The 19050-nt window shown below is 34.7% G+C and overlaps 4 protein-coding genes across 11 annotated transcripts; 2 read left to right on the plus strand and 2 right to left on the minus strand.

The window, feature by feature from the left end:
- Positions 1-88: 88 nt before the first annotated feature.
- On the minus strand, positions 89-2681 carry LOC106655202. The gene is made up of 2 exons (XM_014375463.2): positions 2259-2681; positions 89-2181 (listed from the first exon to the last, which is right to left on the minus strand). Exons 1-2 carry the CDS (start codon positions 2552-2554, stop codon positions 378-380), a joined length of 2100 nt encoding a protein of 699 aa, XP_014230949.1. The 5' UTR covers positions 2555-2681; the 3' UTR covers positions 89-377.
- A 2496-nt stretch (positions 2682-5177) lies between these two features.
- LOC106655056 (casein kinase II subunit alpha) lies at positions 5178-9854 on the plus strand. 8 transcript variants are annotated; one of them, XM_023463520.1, is made up of 7 exons: positions 5178-5666; positions 7569-7734; positions 7810-7921; positions 7992-8204; positions 8277-8471; positions 8545-8896; positions 9117-9854. In XM_023463520.1, the coding sequence occupies exons 2-7, from the start codon at positions 7640-7642 to the stop codon at positions 9206-9208; spliced, it is 1059 nt and encodes a 352-aa protein (XP_023319288.1). In that variant the 5' UTR covers positions 5178-5666; positions 7569-7639; the 3' UTR covers positions 9209-9854. The 8 variants fall into 8 exon arrangements, with proteins under 8 accessions (XP_023319288.1, XP_014230729.1, XP_023319286.1 ...); XM_014375243.2 differs by having other exon boundaries at positions 5179-5670; positions 7491-7734; XM_023463518.1 differs by having other exon boundaries at positions 5179-5666; positions 7491-7734.
- Positions 9855-13747: 3893 nt separating this feature from the next.
- On the plus strand, positions 13748-15285 carry LOC106655134 (actin-related protein 6). The gene is made up of 3 exons (XM_014375356.2): positions 13748-13960; positions 14058-15029; positions 15094-15285. Exons 1-3 carry the CDS (start codon positions 13887-13889, stop codon positions 15221-15223), a joined length of 1176 nt encoding a protein of 391 aa, XP_014230842.1. The 5' UTR covers positions 13748-13886; the 3' UTR covers positions 15224-15285.
- A 38-nt stretch (positions 15286-15323) lies between these two features.
- On the minus strand, positions 15324-17481 carry LOC106655057 (ubiquitin-like modifier-activating enzyme 5). The gene is made up of 6 exons (XM_014375248.2): positions 17072-17481; positions 16713-16848; positions 16355-16551; positions 16061-16247; positions 15656-15989; positions 15324-15578 (listed from the first exon to the last, which is right to left on the minus strand). The coding sequence occupies exons 1-6, from the start codon at positions 17221-17223 to the stop codon at positions 15394-15396; spliced, it is 1191 nt and encodes a 396-aa protein (XP_014230734.1). The 5' UTR covers positions 17224-17481; the 3' UTR covers positions 15324-15393.
- Positions 17482-19050: the final 1569 nt, after the last annotated feature.

Consider the following 19050-nt stretch of genomic DNA (forward strand, 5'->3'; position numbering starts at 1 on the left):
TTGAGAAAAATTATCAAATATTGAGTATGCTTTTGTTGCTCTTACATGGTAAATTTTTTTTATTTAGTTAATAGTTTTACAACACACGTGTATACATTTATGTACACATAAATATGAACAAATATTTCAATAATATTATCAAATTATTATTTTCGCTCATTATTTCTTCTCTAATAACAAATTAGACGTAATTAATTGTCCTCTTTAGAGTGAAAATAATTTTTCACAACACATGATACAATACAATTTTGAGAGCATAAATAATTTGTGTGATCCGATTCGAGCGAATTTCTGGATTATTATTTTCACTTCGAAGCGTTTAGATGAGTTTTAACGACAGATCTAATATCATAAGGACTTTTTGTGGCATTTGATCTTCATTTAGATGGCATTATATTTTCATCGTTATCGTATGTAATTTTATCGAGATTTCGATCATTTGAAGTTATAAGATTGTTATTATTGTCAAAAAGATCTACAGGTGATTTTGCGATGAAGTTAGTGGCTTTAATGTTACGGCTTATGCAGTTATCTGTTTTCATAGAATTTCGACGGCTTGAAGTGGTGGAACTGACGTTACACAAAATATTCACAGGGTTATCTGAACTCGGTTTTGAAATTAAAATACTTTTATCCACATTCTTATAAGGTAAAGAGGTAGATCTGGTCATAGACCTGGTGTTGTAACGGCAATTTACTACCGTGTTTATAATAGAGTTTGATGTTGCAACGTTTTTATCTATGCAGTCTGTTTTTTCATTTCGCGAATGACCTGCTGGTTCCGTGATATTTTTTTCAGATGCTACAATATTTTCTTCGATTTTATTTCTCATTTTTTCTACGCTCTTATTATCTGAACTAATTAAATTTTCAACCTTGTTTGTTGTATGGTAGGTGTTGAATTCGGAGGGCCTCAAATATTCTTGATTTTCATCCAGGGTCCATAAATCTAATGATGTATCAAGAATGTTTTTATGATACTCATAAAGAGTGAATGGGTCACTTAATGCAAAATGATCAAATTCAAAATCATTTATTGGTATTCCATTTTCATTCGATAATGCAGAAAACTTTTCTTCAGCCGTGTAATTTGTTGTTTCACTTAAATTATAATTCGTTGCTGCTTTTTGGTCAACTAATAAGAAAGGATCAAATTCAAAATCACTTGTCGGTATATTGACTTCCATTCGTGTAGGAAATACGGCAGATATTTCTTCAAACATATTATCGGTGTTTTTGTATGAATTTGAATATGTTATTTCTTTTGGATCAACTAATGCCAAAAGATCAAATTCAAAATCATTTGTTTCTATTTCGTCTATGGTTTGTGAAGGCAACATAGTGGACAATTCTTCAAACATATTATCGGTATTTTCGTATGAATTTGAATTTGTTATTTCTTTTGGATCAACTAATGCCAAAAGATCAAATTCAAAATCATTTGTTTCTATTTCGTCTATAGTTTGTGAAGGCAACAAAGCGGACAATTCTTCAAATATATCATCAAATTTTTCGTAGGAATTTGAATGTGTGATTGCGTTTAAGTTAATCAGAGGATTAAAGGTATAATCATTGGTTGGTATTTTGTCTTCAATTTGTGCCGACAATTCTTCAAACATATTATCGGCGTTTTTGTACGAATTTGAAAATGTTATTTCTTTTGGATCAACCGACACAAAAGGATCAATCCCCAAATGATTTGTTGTTATTTTATCTTCAATTTGTGCAGACAGCACAGTAGAAAATTCTTCAAATATATCATCAAGTTTTTCGTACGAATTTGAATATGTTATTAATTTTGGATCAATTAATGCGAAAGGATCAAATTTAAAATCATCTATTGTTATTTGGTCCTCAACTTGTGCAGGCGACACAGCAGACATTTCTTCAAACATATCATCAAATTTTTCGTATAAATTTGTATGTGTGATTTCGTTGGGATTAATCAGTGACATAGGATTAAAGGCATAATCATTTGTTGGTATATCTTTTAAATTACGTGTAGACAATATATCTGCAGATTCTTGATACGCGCATTTTGTTTGGTCGCTTGAATTGAAATAAATCGACGAATCGGAACTATTTTCATAGATATGGTCTAAATTATCTAGGCCTGCACTATATTGGTAGTAATTTAATGTTCCCCGTACATTTATGTTTGGTAAAGCAGACGAGTCATTACTACATGCAAGAACAGAAATTATTTGAGAGTTTTCTGTCTATTGATAGATTGGTAATTTTTATTGTAAGTGTTTTACCTTATATTCGACGTCTGATACGTGGCATTGTATTCATAAAAGTCCTTTTCATTCATATTTTCTTCAGCTTTTTCTATACATTGACAAATTTGGTCCGAAAATACTTTTTGAGTACTGACAAACATCATTGATTCGGGCTTCACGCTTTCAGGATACATGGGTGAATTGGAATTTACAACACCAACAAATGGAAATGGTTTGGGCTTCAAGTGATTGGAGTTTTTCGATGGTTCAGGATTCACAAATTTAATATCAGCTTTTTCTCCAGTGTAAGAAAAATGTAGTGATGCGAGCATGACAACGTGTCGGTTCTTATTAACTTTCTTATTGTCAAATCAGTAAACATTATAACAGAGACGAAGCGTAAATATCATTTACCTAAATTTGCTCAAACAGAAATAAATATAACAAATTATTTATAACGGAATAAACAGAATTTCGATACCATCTACGAGCGCTCTATATAACTCATTCGCGATATTTTTTGCATACGATTTCTAATCATTTAGTAACATATTTTAATTGAGAAATAACGTTTTGTCTTTATTATTTAATTTAAATTATGCTGCTTGAATGATTCGTAGAACTGGGTTTCATCGTGGAACGGAAACATAAAATAATTATTATTTATTTCTGTATTCCAAATTTCTTGCACTCGTTCACGTTGCGACCAGAAACATACATCAGTTTAGCCTTCACATAGATACTCATGTTCAACGATGATGGGGTGGTTACATTAGAAAAGGTTGATGTTCCCATTCTGATTTTCGTTACATAAAGCTTTTCTCCAAACCTATGCGTCAGAGTCTTCGTCATCAATTTAAGAAGGGGTGATGAGTAATGTATCAATAAGTCTGTATATGTAATGGTAATATTTTTTAAATCAATGAAAAATTATTATCTTACAATTTTTTTTCATTCGATGAAAGGAGTTTCAGACACTTTCTTCAATTGACCACAAACAATAAATAATTTTAGTTTTAAAAATATATTAACAATTTGAATAGAATTGTACTATTGGAGTGTTAATATAAAAGAATTAAAAGATTGTTATCGTGTTTCGTTGAATTGTAAAATGAAAATAAATTTTAGTTTAGAAAAAATTAATTCTAAGATCGTTCTCATCGAAAATTATTTATGGAAACTATGTACATAATGAACAATTTTAATTTGTGCGATCATCATATTTGATTTGATAGATTACCTGTAATTGAAATCTATATTTGAGCGGAAAAACAATCGTTTTTGTTCTTGATTGTCATATAATGTAAAATTATAAGTTATTTGCATTGATATCAAGACAACGTCGCTCTATGCGGTTTTATTCATTTGTGAAATTAAACAATTAATGGGTTCAATCATAAAAGATTTAAAGAGGTTCCATCGCGAAATGTTCCGGATAAAAAACTGACAATAATAAAGTTTTATATCGGAATACAATGGCACAAATCAAACCCAGTCAAAATTTAAGTATAAGTACGAAGAGATTGAGAAGTCTACGCGAGCTTATATCGGCAAATTTTAAAGCGGTAGATGTCCCGCGTTTTTGTAAATAATTGTGATGCTGTACTTGATGTATACAATATTAGCTAAGCTTTATGATTAATTTTCACTTTCTGGGTGTATATTATCATATACACTTACATGAAACACTAAGTCTAGTACAAAGATTTTGAAAAAAAATTACAATCTTTTGAATAATCAATTTATTCAAATTTGTTGTACTCGTTGTAATTTTTCATAATTGTATATATACAATATATATCTGTATATTATACTGTAATGTAAAATTTAGTCTTTTAGTAAAAATTTTACTAGATTGGTCTCTCTTTATAGTAGGATAGGGCAGATACATAGTTTTCATAAAAAAACTGTAAGATGATAAAAAACGTCCTTTGCTTTCAAAAATGTTCAAATATAAGTATTTTAAATAATTTCAGAAATTTTACCGCCGTCCAAAATTCAGGAATTTTCGTGTTAAAGTTGGATCGTTGTTTTTAATAGGAAAAGACATGGAAGTCGCATTGATGTGCTTTAAAAAAAGCCCATATGAGAACGCGCTTGTAATTGAATTGCTGGTATATATTAGTAACTATATCAAAAATTTCTCCCACACAGTTACCTTCATACAATTTTTAAATAAAGTTGTTCTCTTTTTGTGGAATAGAATCGACAAAAAGCGAATGGGAGCCGCATTCACTTTTTTGGGCACGAGCAGAAGACAAACAAGTTAACCTTATCAATATTAATTCCCAAACAAGAATTTGAAAAGCAGGGTATGAACGCGACGAAGCCTGCTAAATTAGGTAGGCATGTGACAGAGGGTAAATAACATACTCAGTCTTCAAAGGGAAAATTCAATCGAGTGTAGATTTAAGTTCAATCAACAAGTTGCGATTTGCAGTACATTACGGTCAATTCGTCGTCCCGTGTACGATATAAGGCAAAAGACCTTTTGGAGCAGATATCGACTCGTATCGATATGGAAAATATAGAGCCCGCGAGTGTCGAGTTACGCGAGAGTGACGTACTGCTGCCTGGCTTTCTGGCTTGCTTCTGCTGACTGCTGGTTATAGCTATGTGGTGCTTTTTTCCGTGTAACTAGAGGCCGATATCGGCGCGCAACGCGCAAGTCGGCTGTCGCGAACGTGCAGGCATCAGAACGCACAGCGCCGCCGCTGCTGGCTGTTTTCGCGCTGCCTGCCTGCGTGCCGGCTGCCATTTTGCTCGTCGCTTCGCGTTATATTTCCTACTTCTCTCTCATTATTATTATATATATGCTGGATTCTCCTACTTCTCTTTGCCGCTGCCGCCGCCGTCGCCGCCGCTCTATCTTTTTCTCTCTCACTCCGTCTCTCTCTCTCTCTCTCTCTCTCTTTGCTGTGCCTGTGCGCTCTGCCGAGTGCTGCTGCTGTGCTCTCTGCTGTATACAGAGAGTTTTGCACACCTTGGTGTCGCTGCTCAGCGATTCAGTGTGTGGTGCTTGTCGAGCCCAACTGCCTTAAGACTTCTTGGCGGAGCCGGCCCGACGAGGCACACCGAGTTCCATACAAAAATTATACATTACATTAGCCTGACCAAGCGGGAAGGCGATTCGCTTTTTTTCTGTTCTTTTACACCCGACTTCTTATCCGTACGATACATTTAATAAAATTGGCTCGTCGAACATAATCGCGTATGTGCCACAGCAGCTCGTTTGTACACCCGACTCCAGTCTCGGCCGCCGTCAGCCTACAATAGTAGCGCACGCACTTACAAGATATATATATAAAAAATAAAAAACTGATGCGCTAGCTGCCGCCTGCTGCACACACAAGTACACAACAGCTCGCCCTGAAAATAACCTACTGCCCAATTCTGCCCTGCACTCCCGACAAACCATCAACATTCTAGCCCGGAATGCATTAGGTATGTACGTAACATTGCTTCTGTCTTTTTGTATGTCTCCATTCTCTTTCTCGCTCTCGATCTTTACACTTTCGCTATCATCTAGCGGCGCCGTTTTAACGCCAGCTCGAGAGATCTCGAGCAGCCCAATTCATCGATCCGATATGCGAGTGGCCAGAGAGAAAAAGCCAGCTAAACCTCGCTTATTTTTGCATGCAGCTTCGTCATACATTGGGTTATAAAGCAACCGTTGCCAAACCTAAGCTTCTGGCAATAATAGTATTTTTATTTTTCTATATCGTACTATAGCATGCGTTTTAGTACTCGTAGTAATAGTACAAGTAGACTAGTTGACTATAATTTATATAGTGGCATTGGTGTAGTTGTCTGTATTCCAAGTTGTTGTATTACACTCGATAAGAGCGTTTGTAGAATATGCTTGCGAGAGTCGAGACTCGATGGGTTAGCATCTCATGGCATAATCGCGCTCGCCACGAGTATCGCGAGCATAACGCCGCGATGCGTTTTATAATGCACTTTTTGCACGAGACAAGTCGTCATTTGCATATTATCGCTTGGGAAGTAGTTCGATGAGTGTAAATATCTTCGTATGTGTACGTGAACGTATATAACGTGTGTATACACGTATAGAATAAAGTTTGCGTGTATGTGCGGCCAGCTCTCATGGCAATATTCGCGCAGAGAGTGAAAAAGAGACGGACGGAATCGAGCCAAAGTATCAAGAGAGAAAGAGACAGATACCTACTACTCGCGTTCGTACGCTGTAGCGGCGCGCGCGTGCCTACGTGTGCCTCGATGAAGAGGATGCTACTTGCCAATTCAGCTCTAATATCGACTTTATCCTTCGATTATTTCTCACTCGGTTCTACTCTGGGTTCCAGCGAAAATGAACATGAGCTGCTGAGAGCATTGTGCTGCTAGCTGCAAGTCCGAGTTGCGAGAAAACGTGTGTCGTGTGCAGGTATGTCGCTCTCAGTAAATTCGCGGAGTTCGACGAGCATGTGCGGTTACGGTCTCGCCTTATAAGACACCGGAACGAATAAGGCGTGCGTGTATACCGACTTCTGTTTCGCGCAGGCACGTTTTTTTTCTTCTCTCTCGCTTAAAACTTCGATGGAAATTTAACATTTATGAGCCATTTTCAGAAATTCAGACTTGGGTCATACGTAGTAAGGGAGAGCTCATTATTTTATGCATATTTGACTACAAAAACTGTAGCTAATGATTTTTGTACGAGGGTGGCTTTAAAGAGGGGTGTCGTGTTTCGTGTATCAGCTCTGTAGGTTAGATTCGCAAAGCTCTATCTTTTGCACGAGAGCTTTATCACTTTACTTTCTTTCATTTAATCAGCACATAATTGATCATTAACAATATTTCTATATTTTTAACTATAATTTTTATGTAGCTGGGATTTTATTTGGATATGGTTTGGTACATCAATACTACTCTACTGCTTTGGATAAGCTTATTTACTTTGCAAATAAACCCTCTTGCTTCATTCTTCTCTGCTGCTATAACTTTTAACAAGTATGGTTTATCTATTGTTTTGTATTATCTCTACATTTCAGCCTTAATTAATATTATTTAAACTATTTATCCTTTATTAAATTTTAAATAACATTAGACTTCATTTAAAACTAAACTTAATCTTACATTTCAATTGAGTGCAAAACCAGTCTTATGCAGACAAAAAACTAAAGTTTTCAATTTCCAATAAATGTAGTGGTTTTGTTATATGTAACAGCTTTAATATGCTGCCCATTAATATAAAAAAAAATTCAACAAAGAAAATTTCATCTTATTTATTGTGATAATATTTTTCAGGTTTGTTAGCTCGCTCATTTATTAGAGATTGGGTGAAAGAAACTAGAAAAGTTGTTAGAGCACAAACTTTTTCTGTAGTTAATACAGGCGGCTGGACTCCGAATACTACCACTGACGATTGTGCTGTAGATTCACAGTTTTTTGATACAATGGCGCTTCCAAGTAGAGCACGAGTATACACAGATGTTAATTCACATAAGCCCAGAGAATATTGGGATTATGAATCTTATGTTGTCAACTGGGGGTAAGTCTTTTAACCGCTAAAGTTTTATATCCACCAGTTTAAAAAGTAAACAAATATTTTTATTTTTTTTTATAGTCAACAAGATGATTACCAATTAGTGCGCAAATTGGGTCGTGGTAAATACAGCGAAGTATTTGAAGCTATTAACATTACAAATAATGAAAAATGTGTTGTAAAAATATTGAAGGTAATTTTTTAAATTATTTATATTCAAATAATTTCTATAGAAAAGCTAATTTTGTTTTTTATTATATCAGCCAGTGAAAAAGAAGAAGATCAAGAGGGAAATTAAAATTCTTGAAAATTTGAGAGGTGGGACCAATATTATAACACTCCAAGCTGTTGTAAAAGATCCAGTCTCTAGAACACCTGCATTAATTTTTGAGCACGTCAACAATACAGATTTCAAACAACTTTATCAAACTTTATCAGATTATGATATTAGATACTACCTTTATGAGCTCTTGAAGGTATTATTCATTCATCAGTGAACATATTTGTATTTTATAATTATTTACTAACAACATCTTTTTTACAAAAAGGCATTGGAATATTGCCATAGCATGGGTATTATGCACAGAGATGTAAAACCACACAACGTAATGATTGATCATGAAAATAGAAAACTGCGATTGATCGATTGGGGTCTCGCTGAATTCTATCATCCGGGTCAAGAATATAACGTGCGTGTTGCTTCGCGATATTTCAAAGGCCCGGAACTTCTTGTAGATTACCAGGTACATTTTAATGATGATTTTTAGTTTCTGCCTTTTAGTTTTTCACATTGTTTTAACATTCATACTTTCACAGATGTACGATTATTCTTTAGACATGTGGTCTTTAGGATGTATGTTGGCTAGTATGATATTCAGAAAAGAACCATTCTTTCATGGACATGACAATTATGATCAACTAGTAAGGATCGCTAAAGTGCTGGGCACTGAAGAACTTTTCGAGTATCTCGATAAGTATCACATTGAACTTGATCCTCGCTTCAATGATATACTCGGACGACACTCGCGTAAGCGTTGGGAGCGTTTTGTGCACTCGGACAATCAGCATCTCGTTTCTCCTGAGAGTCTTGATTTCCTTGACAAGTTGCTGCGCTACGATCATTTCGAGCGACTGACTGCTCGCGAAGCCATGGATCATCCATACTTCTGTAAGTAATTTATTTCTTTATAATCCCAACTGCATCGTCAAACTAAAAAAAAGAATGTAGAACAATATAACAAAAAAAATGAAAAATTGATACATATTAATTTGCTCTATAAACGTAGATGATTAATCTTTTTTTAAAATAATTTTTTTTTTTCTTTTAAATTCGTGTTTCAGCTCCAATTGTGAAAGAGACACCGAAATAAAATATTTGAATGTTTCAGTTCCAATTGTTTCAGTGAAGGATCAGGGCCGCATGGCCATGGTCTCGTCATCCCCTACTCCCATGACAGGCACATTGCCTGTAGGTGAGTAGCGGCCCAGGTAATGTCATCACCATAAATTGCTTCTACCTAATACAACACAAAACAACAAAAAAGTAAAAACCAATCTGTCATTACATATTACATAACGGCTTCAGTAACTTACATGCTTTGGCATATGCATGTTGAAATTGCGTATGTAAACATTTTAGAATGTGTAAAGTTATATTTAGGTATACCACAAAGATGCCTTACTCTTTTCAAATCTTTAATATTCTTTTTGTAATATTGGTTTTTTTTATCAACTTGTTCAAAGAAAAGAAGTAAGAGCAATTGTGTATAAAATTTGTGTAACAAAGCAATCATTAGTCTAAATGCCAGTAATAAGACAGATAACGCTAAAAACTTGAGTATTTCTTAACAATTTTTGAATAAATGTTATACAATACCGAATGAACTCAGTAATAGACAATGTGGTTAGTTTAAGCCATTTAAATTATTAATTTTTGAAGTCAACTCAGGGCTGTCATGTTTTCAAAGGCTACTTTAGTTATCAAATAAATTATTGAAGCACCTACAAGGATTGAAGCTGTTGTATGTTGACTATATTTATTTTATAGAAATTGAGTATTTTTCAAGACATTAAAGTCAATTCAAATCTACATAAAAAGGTGCAGATTCTGAAAATTATTTTTTTTATTAAAGTTTTATCAACTTGCTTTTTCTTTATTCAATAGTCCTATCTTTCCTGCTGACCATTTCTCATGTGATGTACAATTAATTATCGATTGGTGTACGTCTGATATTCATTGTTAGTATAAATATTCATTAGTTAGGGTAACAATTTGTAATGTCCATCAAGTGGTGACAAATAACGTTACATGTACATAAAATTTTTAAAAGCTTTATTGAATTTTAATGTTTTGAAATACACGTTAAACTTGATTTATTTTGTAAAACTTAACCTTTATATTAGCTCTAATACTTTTTTAAGTGAGTTTTCAAAATATAAAATTTAATGAAGTTTTTGAAGAAAAATAGAAATTTAAAAAATTAAAAGAGCTGTAACACAAATAAAATGATTATTTTTATTTCTGATAAATGACGATTAATAAAACTCAGTTTTTGATTATATAAATTGTAGTTTTATCAATCATTTTTGTTAACATGTTGTTCAATAATACTTAGAAAATTAATATAAATTGTTCTCTTGTGTCAAACCCATTCCTTGTTTTTTACGGGTATTTTAATCAGCATTTTTTGCATATATGTGCTTGTAGTTGAAGTTTTATCCGATTCATACGTTTTCATCTTGTAGAATTTAGATGAATGAAATGATTTATATCTTTTTATTCCAATTCAAATTTATATTTTCAACTTTAAGGTGGTTCTTTCAGTTTAAGTTTTTCTATAGTGAACTCTTGCCTAGAGCTGTATATTTTGTATGCGCAGTAAGTACTGCGCAGCCTGACATCAGCTGATTTATAGCAAAAACATCGTTTTTTTCACTTTTACGTGAAAAATCTTGATTTTTTGCAGCGTAAGCCCTGTTTTACGATACACAGGCTGAAAGATTAGAATTTTTTCTATAAAACCTATACACTCCGATACCCGAACAAATTAATTTTTGATTAGAAATACCATATGAATGGTGGCCGTTCTATGCTTCCCATGTTAAAATAGCATACTTTGAGATAAAATATCTCGAGATTTTGCAGCGTAAGCCCCATAAATAATTATATCATTGAATTCAGCGTGATTTAATCTATAAGATAGGATAGGTCTCATGTCTCAACAAATATTGAAAGAACCACCTTAATGGAATGTTAATCAAATTCACGTGTATTGCTTCCATTTATCATTAACTTATTTCTATGAAATCTTGAAAGGTAGGTATAAATTTAAATGAATCCTCTTTGAACTTTGCTACGAAATCGTTGGACTTGTTTTCAAGATTTCCAAGAAATGTGGAAAAAATAATTAATGATTATTTTTTTTCGACAATAGTCTGCCTCAGTCTGACGTAGAGCTTGTGAAAATGCAAGTATTTTTTTGAGAAATCATCTTAGAAAATCATGCATGGCCCTTGTGTATAGGATGTAAGACGTGTATGACCTAGAGCTGCATTCTTGATTGAAAATACATTTAGCGCTTGGCTAAGACCTGTTTTCATCTCCTACCGTCGTGCTGCCGCTCTCTTCACCGTCATCAACATCATAAAAAAAATTCACTAGAGCTGGAAAAAACAGAGCAGCTGTGGGCCTAACGAAAGGGTTGCGCTTGCTCGGCGTCAACCCGTTTGTGCGTTTTCTGTTTGCTCTGTGCAGATGGCTCATCATGCGGCGCGGAAGCTAGTGGTCTGTTGCCGTCACCCGACGACGCGAGCATTCTCGACGATTTGGCATCGGACGAGCAGCAGCTCTAACGATCGATCCGAGTAGCCGCCGCTTCCTCGTCCACGGAGCAGCAAAGTCAGCATCTGTACCACCGGCTTCGTTGACGATCGCGTTATGCCGACGAGAACTCGACGACGGAGCTGCGTGACGACCTACCAGCGCTTCGTATACGGGCAGAATCACACCCGCACAGCCGGCAGCTGCCGAAATTTCACTGATGAATTTTACATTTATATATAAATATACAATACGTTTACACGATTCTCGTATGAGTACTTCGGAAATTTTGAATACCATATAAAATGATAAAACGTGAACTATCACCATGATCGAATTTACATACGTACTATTCATGAAAACTTATTTTACAATCAAGTAATGGATAATTTTTCGTGGACGTTGTTACGATCTTTACATTTCGATCTTACATTATTCACTGATTACTTGGGGATTTACACTGTGACTCACAGATATTAAGTTAAGAATGCGTTATGTATTCTACACATGAAACGTACTATTTGTATAATCTAGAATTCTAACAACATTAAAGAAACTATGTGTAAAGTAAACTGCCTCGTTAACTTTATAAAAAGCGTTGATTGCATAGAAGTGAAAGAGATAAATGAGAGATTGTATTAGCTTGACAGAGATATATTTGCGAATACTTGCGAACGTGTTTAAACGTTCCAACATGTCACTCGGAGTTTATGTATAAAAAAATTATTTAGGTAATCGATATTAAACAAATATCGATGCAAAAGAGAAAATTGAAAAATGTATCGAACGACTTTTGTCAGGAATATAAGTGTACCAGTTTTTAAGTAACTGGTCATTATTAACTATATCCGGAAATGAGAAAAAATATAAATAATTTCACTTCCATTGTGTATTACAGCATACATACTTGAGCTCGAACATTTTGATTTTTAATGCTTCGATTTTGCTTTTTCAAAGTATCTAGAATTACAAAATATCTCAAATATCCTCGACTAAGCACTTTCGCGCCATTCAGTTTTCTACGGTTCTTAATCGCAACAATATTCAGCGATGCATACCACACGAGAACTTGTGAATTTATTTAACCAAAATTTATCGACTTTTCAAATTCTATTGCCTATCCTAAATTAACAAAATATCGGCAAAAGAGAGTAAAAACGATGATAAATTATGTAACAGTAAATTTTGTCAATCACTCTTTACAGTAAATGTTGTATTTTCGTTCAATTGACCCAGTTAATCAAACTAAAATTCGAAAATATCAAAGAATGACAAAAAATTCAAATTTGTTCGTTTAATCATCAGAAATATCTCGTGACTTTCATCATAGTATATATTGCGTTCAATTTTTATCAAAAAAATTTATAAAATACATGAAAAATCAAAGAATTGATGCTGGTGACGATGAAAAAGATGTTGTTACTCATTAACTAAAGACGTGAATTTGAATTAGGTGGGAAGAAGAGAAGCTTCTCGTTATTTTTTTCACGAGTTTTAATTCGATACATTTCATTATTTTCAACATTTGAATCTTTAGATATACTTTGAAAAGTTTGAAAATGAAAAAAAAAATTAATAATACCAATTTTAAAAGATGTAAGAATGATGTGCAAATTTCAAATATTCATTTAAAAATTGGCATTTCAAATTTCGATCAGCCTTTAGTAAAATGGTATCGCTTCGTATGATAATTTTTGCATTTCTTAATTTTTAATTATTAACGTGTAACTAAAAAAGCTTGCATTTTAATTTTTCACATATTAAGATGTAAGAAACTTTTTATGCTGTTAAGCGTACCTACACGACTGACTTTTTACGTCGTGTTATCTGAAAATTAAAAGAACAATAATGGTTTTTCTATTTTTCTTCAAAATAAATATCTTAGTAAGTTTTCTCCATCGAATCATTACGAAGACGTTGCATTTTTCTATTCTATCCCAAGTTATGTATTACTTAAAATGTCAAATAAAAATTTTTTTGATACTTCGTAGTTTTCCAATCATTTTTAACTCCATTAAAATACCCATTTACCTATTGATTGAAGAAAAGATGACAGAAAATTAAATTTTGAAAATTTAAGCTGCAAAGCAAATGCTGAAAAAAAAAACATAAAACGAATCCGCACATTTTGCTTTCTCTTTTTCAATGACGGTAAATTTTGCTCATTATTAGCAGACTACAGTTTAGAGTGAGTTGTGTTGCACCTGACATGGATAAGCCAATCGTACGAACGTAAACAACTGTGCGCTTCGAATTGAGAGTCGGCGCGCAAAGTGTGCCGGTGCAATTGTTATTTTATTGTATTATTTAAAAATTTATGAGTGAAATTGTTTAAACAATGAATACACAGGTATTTGTTTTGGATAACGGTGCCTACACGGCCAAAGCTGGACTTGCCACTGCAACTCCGACGTGAGTAGAAGTCAAACAACATTTTTGGTTATGTTATTTACACTAAATTTGTTTTGAGATTGTTTTAAGACTAAAAGTGATTGTTTACTTTTAATAGAGTTGTACCAAATTGCATTATGAAAGCCAAAAGTGAACGGCGTCGACCTTTTATTGGAAATCAAATTGAAGAATGTCGAGATTTAGCTGCCCTTTACTTCATGCTACCCTTCCAAAAGGGTTACATAGTCAATTGGGACATCCAAAAAACTGTCTGGGATTACATTTTTTCTAAAGAGTGTTGCCCAATTAATCTGAGTCAAACCTCCATCACCATCACTGAGCCACCTTTTAATTTTTCTTCCATACAAGAGGCAATGGTTGAGATATTTTTTGAAGATTTTGAAGTGGCTAGTTTACTGAGGATAAATCCTTCAACATTATCTTGCTATCACTACAGACACGAGAATCCTACAGCTAAATGCTGTATTGTAATAGATGTTGGTTACAGTTTTACCCATATAGTACCTTATGTAAATGATATGAAAATAAAGGCTGGTATAAGACGAATAGATGTTGGTGGAAAGCTACTGACAAATCACTTGAAAGAAATATTATCTTATAGACAATTACATGTGATGGATGAAACTTACGTTGTTAATCAAGTAAAAGAAGATTCTTGCTTTGTATCTCAAGATTTTTATAATGACATGGAAATCGCTAAAAAGAAAATTTCGGAAAATTCAATTGTCAAAGATTATGTACTACCTGATTTTACAAATATAAGGAGAGGATATCTTACTGATCCTGGAACTGACACAGATTCTCAGGTTTTACGCATGAATAATGAAAGATTCTCAATTCCTGAAATTTTATTTCATCCATCTGATGTTGGAATTAAACAAATGGGTATACCAGAGGCTGTAATGGATTCTATAAAAGTTTGTGAAGAAGAAACTTGGCCTCACTTATTAGCTAATATTGTTCTAACTGGTGGTTGCGCTAAATTTCCTGGTTTTCGTGAACGTCTTCTCAAAGATGTTAGAAGCTTAGCTCCAGAAGAATATAAAATAAATATTCATCTGCCAGAAAAGTAAGTATACAATATTGTGATCAATCAAAGTAGCATATTTAATAATGACTGATGTTCTTTTTAGCCCTATTACATATGCTTGGGAAGGTGGAAGCCTATTAGCAAATGATTCTAATTATTCTTCCTTGGTTGTTAAAAAAGAAGAATATGAAGAAGAAGGCCAAGCAGTGTGTTATGATAAGTTTGATACATAAATTGCATCAAATTTATTAAAAAATAATTAAGTTTAGACTTGTATATATCAACATATTTATAATACTGTAAATATTTTAATTATAAATTAAACAAAACATATGAAGTATAAAAAATTTTTTCCATGTTTTTAATGAAATAAAATATTCATTTTTAGTCTCAATGTAAAAAACTATATAGATTTCATTTTAGACATTAATTCTTCCAAACTCTGTTCATTTGTATCAATATCAGCTTCTGCCCCAATATCAAAATCAATATCTTGATCTGGTAGTTCATAAGCTTGAGATATTCCAGGTGCAACACTTTTCTTTGTTTCGTACTCTTCAGGTACAGTTTCATCAACAAGACAAATTCCTGTAAATTATTGTAAAAAAGAAGTTAATTCAGATGTAATTTTTAAACATTGTATTCACAACAAATATTTGACGTACCCCATTCATTATCTTCATGTAAAGGTTTTTCTTCTACACATTCTTCGCATTTCTCAATTTTTGGTTTGGCTACATATTCAGATTGTCTTAGTCTACAAAATTTGTCATCACAATTTACATTAGGCTTTAATCTCATTGTTGGGAAGAAATCTTGCATTGCATTATATCCAAGATAAGGAGTAACAGTTCCAAATTCCAGTAAATATTTTAGAGCATTTTGAACTAAAAATCCAGCTACAATTCCCATGGTTGTAGGTAATGATGCTGCACAAACACCGTCACGTTTTAATGTTTTTTCATCTATGTTTGCAGCAACTACTAAAGGTGGTACACACTGACGAAAAATAAAAAAGTGTATTTTTATTAGCATTTGTTTTTTACACATTGCACATAAAATATACTTACAGCAAAACAAGCGGTTTCTCCAGGAACTAAAAATTGAATATGCCCTGATACAGCATTTTCTGACACTCCGCTCTCAAACCATTTTTGATTCAGTTCATTACATGCAGTATTAATTGCCATGCGAGCTTCAAAATTGTCAACACAGCTAAGTACTAAATCTACTCGACCACCATTAATACTGGAAGTACTGAAATAATAATTGAACAATACCCCAGTTAGTTAATGAATATAATTAGTCCAATAAAATTTTTTTCTATAAATCAGTATCATTAATGAGCCAATTAGTTTACATACTTGATTGTATTCATGAAATGATCAAAGTGATCTACTGAAGTAATGTTGTAATTGTGCGTATCAATTTCTACATCTGGGTTTATGAACCTCAGAGTTATTGCTGCAGCTTCTACCTTAGTTTGACCTACTTGATGGGGCTGGAAGAAAAGTCTGTTCATGTTGGCCAATTCTACTTTGTCATAGTCAAATAAGACCAACTGAAATGAAAATGACAACATTTTAAAACTATTATCTAAAAGACCGAAAAATAACTTGAAATAATAAATTTGTAAAAATTAAATTATACATGCTTGAAAAAACATTTTCAATTAAAAAATGACGTCTCAAATATGTGGATTAGCAAAGAAAAATAATGTACCTTTCCAATTCCGCATCTCGTCAGCATCTCAGCAGTGACACTTCCAACTCCTCCAACACCAACAACAGCAACTGTCATTTTTCGTATTCTCTCATAATTTTGTACTATTCCCATACGTTGAAGGGCCAACAGACGACTGAAACAATAAATAAGGATTTAGTCCTTGAAAAATCATTGCGACATGGATTGACGCGTTAAATAATGGAAACATATGTTGAATGCGTATCATCAATGGCCGAGATAGAAAAAGTTTCGTCTGCTTTTTTAAAGGGCTCATTGATAAAAAGTGAAGAAGATGACAGGTAGTTGGGTATTTGTAGTGACGATTTTTAAAGATCCGAAGAGTATTCGGCACAAACCTGTAAGGGTTGGTGTCGACAACCTCGCTGGACATCTGCTTTATTTTGGCCCTCGTCTGGGCCATACCCTCGTTCTTCCTCTTCTCCTCAGCCAGCTCGTTCTCCAGCGCTTTGATTCTCTCGAATAGCTCCTCCATGTTCTCACTCATCATCCAGGGGTTGGGAGTCGCGAAGAACGAAAAAAAAGGTCGAAAACTGAGGGAGGACTCGTCAAGCGTATCGCATGTGTCGCATCGGCAAACGTCAACAAGGCGGCATGTTCAACTTTTGTCCGCTGAGGCGAGCCGCGAGCCGCGAGCGTCGTCGGCGGTGGTGGCCACGCGTAAGCGTGACAGCAGCAGAAGGCGGTCGGCGAGCAGTCGCGGAGCGTCATGAAACTATATACAGTCGATGTTGCTGCGCTGACATATAATCGCAGGCGTCACTCGCGCGATCGCGTGGCTTTTATACGCGTCGTCGTTTATAACTATTAATAATATAAGAAATGCATGCGGTGCAAGTCGCTATATGGGCTGCAATTCGAGCGACGGAAGTTAGGCCACGCGATGCGTCGTACGTAGGAAACATGCTGCAGCTGCGCTATATATACGTCTTTACCTATATTATAGCTGGCCGTCTGCGGCTGGCAAGAGCAAGGGCCTCGGTCTCGTTTTTATTATAAACTAAGTTTCGCGTGTTCTATTTTTGACGCTCGTGCCATCTATTATGTAAAATATTTTCACAGAAATGTTTTTAATTGACATTGATGCGATGATGAAAAAGGGGCAAAAATTGCAGTAAAAATCCAATTTATATCGAGTTGACGACTAATCGGAAATCGGATACATTACGTCCGGTTATCGCATCTCGAAAAATGAACTTGACGATTCGGTGGCCAATTGATACGTGGCAATTTCACATACGTGCATTACTTTTTTAATCAGTTGCAAATTAAACGTTAATTAGGCTGGAGATTTTAGCCTTTCGGGTTTAGCTCGCAGACGTAGTCGTCGTAGCAATCAGTCCCCGATTGCTGGTATTTTATAAGCGTCTGGATGCAGCATTTAATAAAGTAAAATACTCGAGCAGTTGTGCATATTGTATGATCAGCTTCGCGGAAGGCATACGGCTCTATAATTCACGACTTTCGAGCGAAAATCTATTATGCATGAAAAAGAGTCGATCGTCGGCGTGGCCTTGACAGACGCCGCAGCCGCAGTCACGCGTGCATTTGTTTACGCATAAGATAGAAGCATGATATTGGGATCGAGTCTACTGTAGGATACTTTATCTAGCACTGCCTATTATCCTACTTGAAATTCGGCAAACGACAAATTGATTATCTTATGCGATTTGCGCGAAATTCTCCGCATGGAGTTACAAAATCCCTGTGATACGCGAGTGCGAGGACTGACACACGCGTATTTGCATTATTATACACACAGATAATGCTCGAGATAAGATATTTTGGCGACACGTTGAGAGTTTGCCAGGCCGATCGTCGGCACACGCGCGCCTCTCGCCGTTTTCGTGCAATAGTTGCAAAAATAATTGCGAAAATTTGTCGATCGAGCCACATTCGCTCGAAAGCTCCCACGCAGGCTCGCTCAACGTAGCTGGGCCGGTTTTTCATGTACGCGCTCTTATCGATTGATAAAGACTCGCGGACAAAAAGTCTACGTACACGTATACGCACCCGTAAGGCTATAGATCAATGTCAAGGTGAAAGTTTCGCGTGATTTCGCGAACGACGTCGATCAAAAGCTCGCGCGGAGGCGCTCGTTTCTTTCCAGAGAGAAACAAAAATCGATCGAGAAAATGTTATCGCTAAAGGATGTTTTCTAAATGTAACGTCGCGATCTCGAAAAAAATTAATTGCAGCAGCTCCGTCGATTAACGAGCGTTAATCGCTCGATTCCTATATAATTTTCTGAAAACGATCGATCTCGAGCTCGAGTCACGATGCATGCGTCAAAACACGTCTTGTATATTTTTCTCAT

This window comes from Trichogramma pretiosum, unplaced genomic scaffold (assembly GCF_000599845.2).
Source record: "Trichogramma pretiosum strain Unisexual culture from Peru unplaced genomic scaffold, Tpre_2.0 scaffold99, whole genome shotgun sequence".
Classification (NCBI taxonomy): domain Eukaryota; kingdom Metazoa; phylum Arthropoda; class Insecta; order Hymenoptera; family Trichogrammatidae; genus Trichogramma; species Trichogramma pretiosum.

What these genes read in the sequence shown, in the direction of transcription:
- LOC106655056 (XM_023463520.1), top strand. Translation starts at nt 7,640, where the DNA reads ATGGCGCTTCCAAGTAGAGCACGAGTATACACAGATGTTAATTCACAT. An exon ending in TCTTATGTTGTCAACTGGGG is followed by an intron (nt 7,735 to 7,809) that starts GTAAGTCTTTTA and finishes TTTTTTTTATAG; the next exon opens with TCAACAAGATGATTACCAAT. An exon ending in AACTTCTTGTAGATTACCAG is followed by an intron (nt 8,472 to 8,544) that starts GTACATTTTAAT and finishes ATACTTTCACAG; the next exon opens with ATGTACGATTATTCTTTAGA.
- LOC106655134 (XM_014375356.2), top strand. Translation starts at nt 13,887, where the DNA reads ATGAATACACAGGTATTTGTTTTGGATAACGGTGCCTACACGGCCAAA. An exon ending in CTTGCCACTGCAACTCCGAC is followed by an intron (nt 13,961 to 14,057) that starts GTGAGTAGAAGT and finishes TACTTTTAATAG; the next exon opens with AGTTGTACCAAATTGCATTA. An exon ending in AATATTCATCTGCCAGAAAA is followed by an intron (nt 15,030 to 15,093) that starts GTAAGTATACAA and finishes TGTTCTTTTTAG; the next exon opens with CCCTATTACATATGCTTGGG.
- LOC106655202 (XM_014375463.2), bottom strand. Translation starts at nt 2,554, where the DNA reads ATGCTCGCATCACTACATTTTTCTTACACTGGAGAAAAAGCTGATATT. An exon ending in TATCAGACGTCGAATATAAG is followed by an intron (nt 2,182 to 2,258) that starts GTAAAACACTTA and finishes TCTTGCATGTAG; the next exon opens with TAATGACTCGTCTGCTTTAC.
- LOC106655057 (XM_014375248.2), bottom strand. Translation starts at nt 17,223, where the DNA reads ATGATGAGTGAGAACATGGAGGAGCTATTCGAGAGAATCAAAGCGCTG. An exon ending in GTCGACACCAACCCTTACAG is followed by an intron (nt 16,849 to 17,071) that starts GTTTGTGCCGAA and finishes TTATTGTTTCAG; the next exon opens with TCGTCTGTTGGCCCTTCAAC. An exon ending in ACATGAAGATAATGAATGGG is followed by an intron (nt 15,579 to 15,655) that starts GTACGTCAAATA and finishes AATAATTTACAG; the next exon opens with GAATTTGTCTTGTTGATGAA.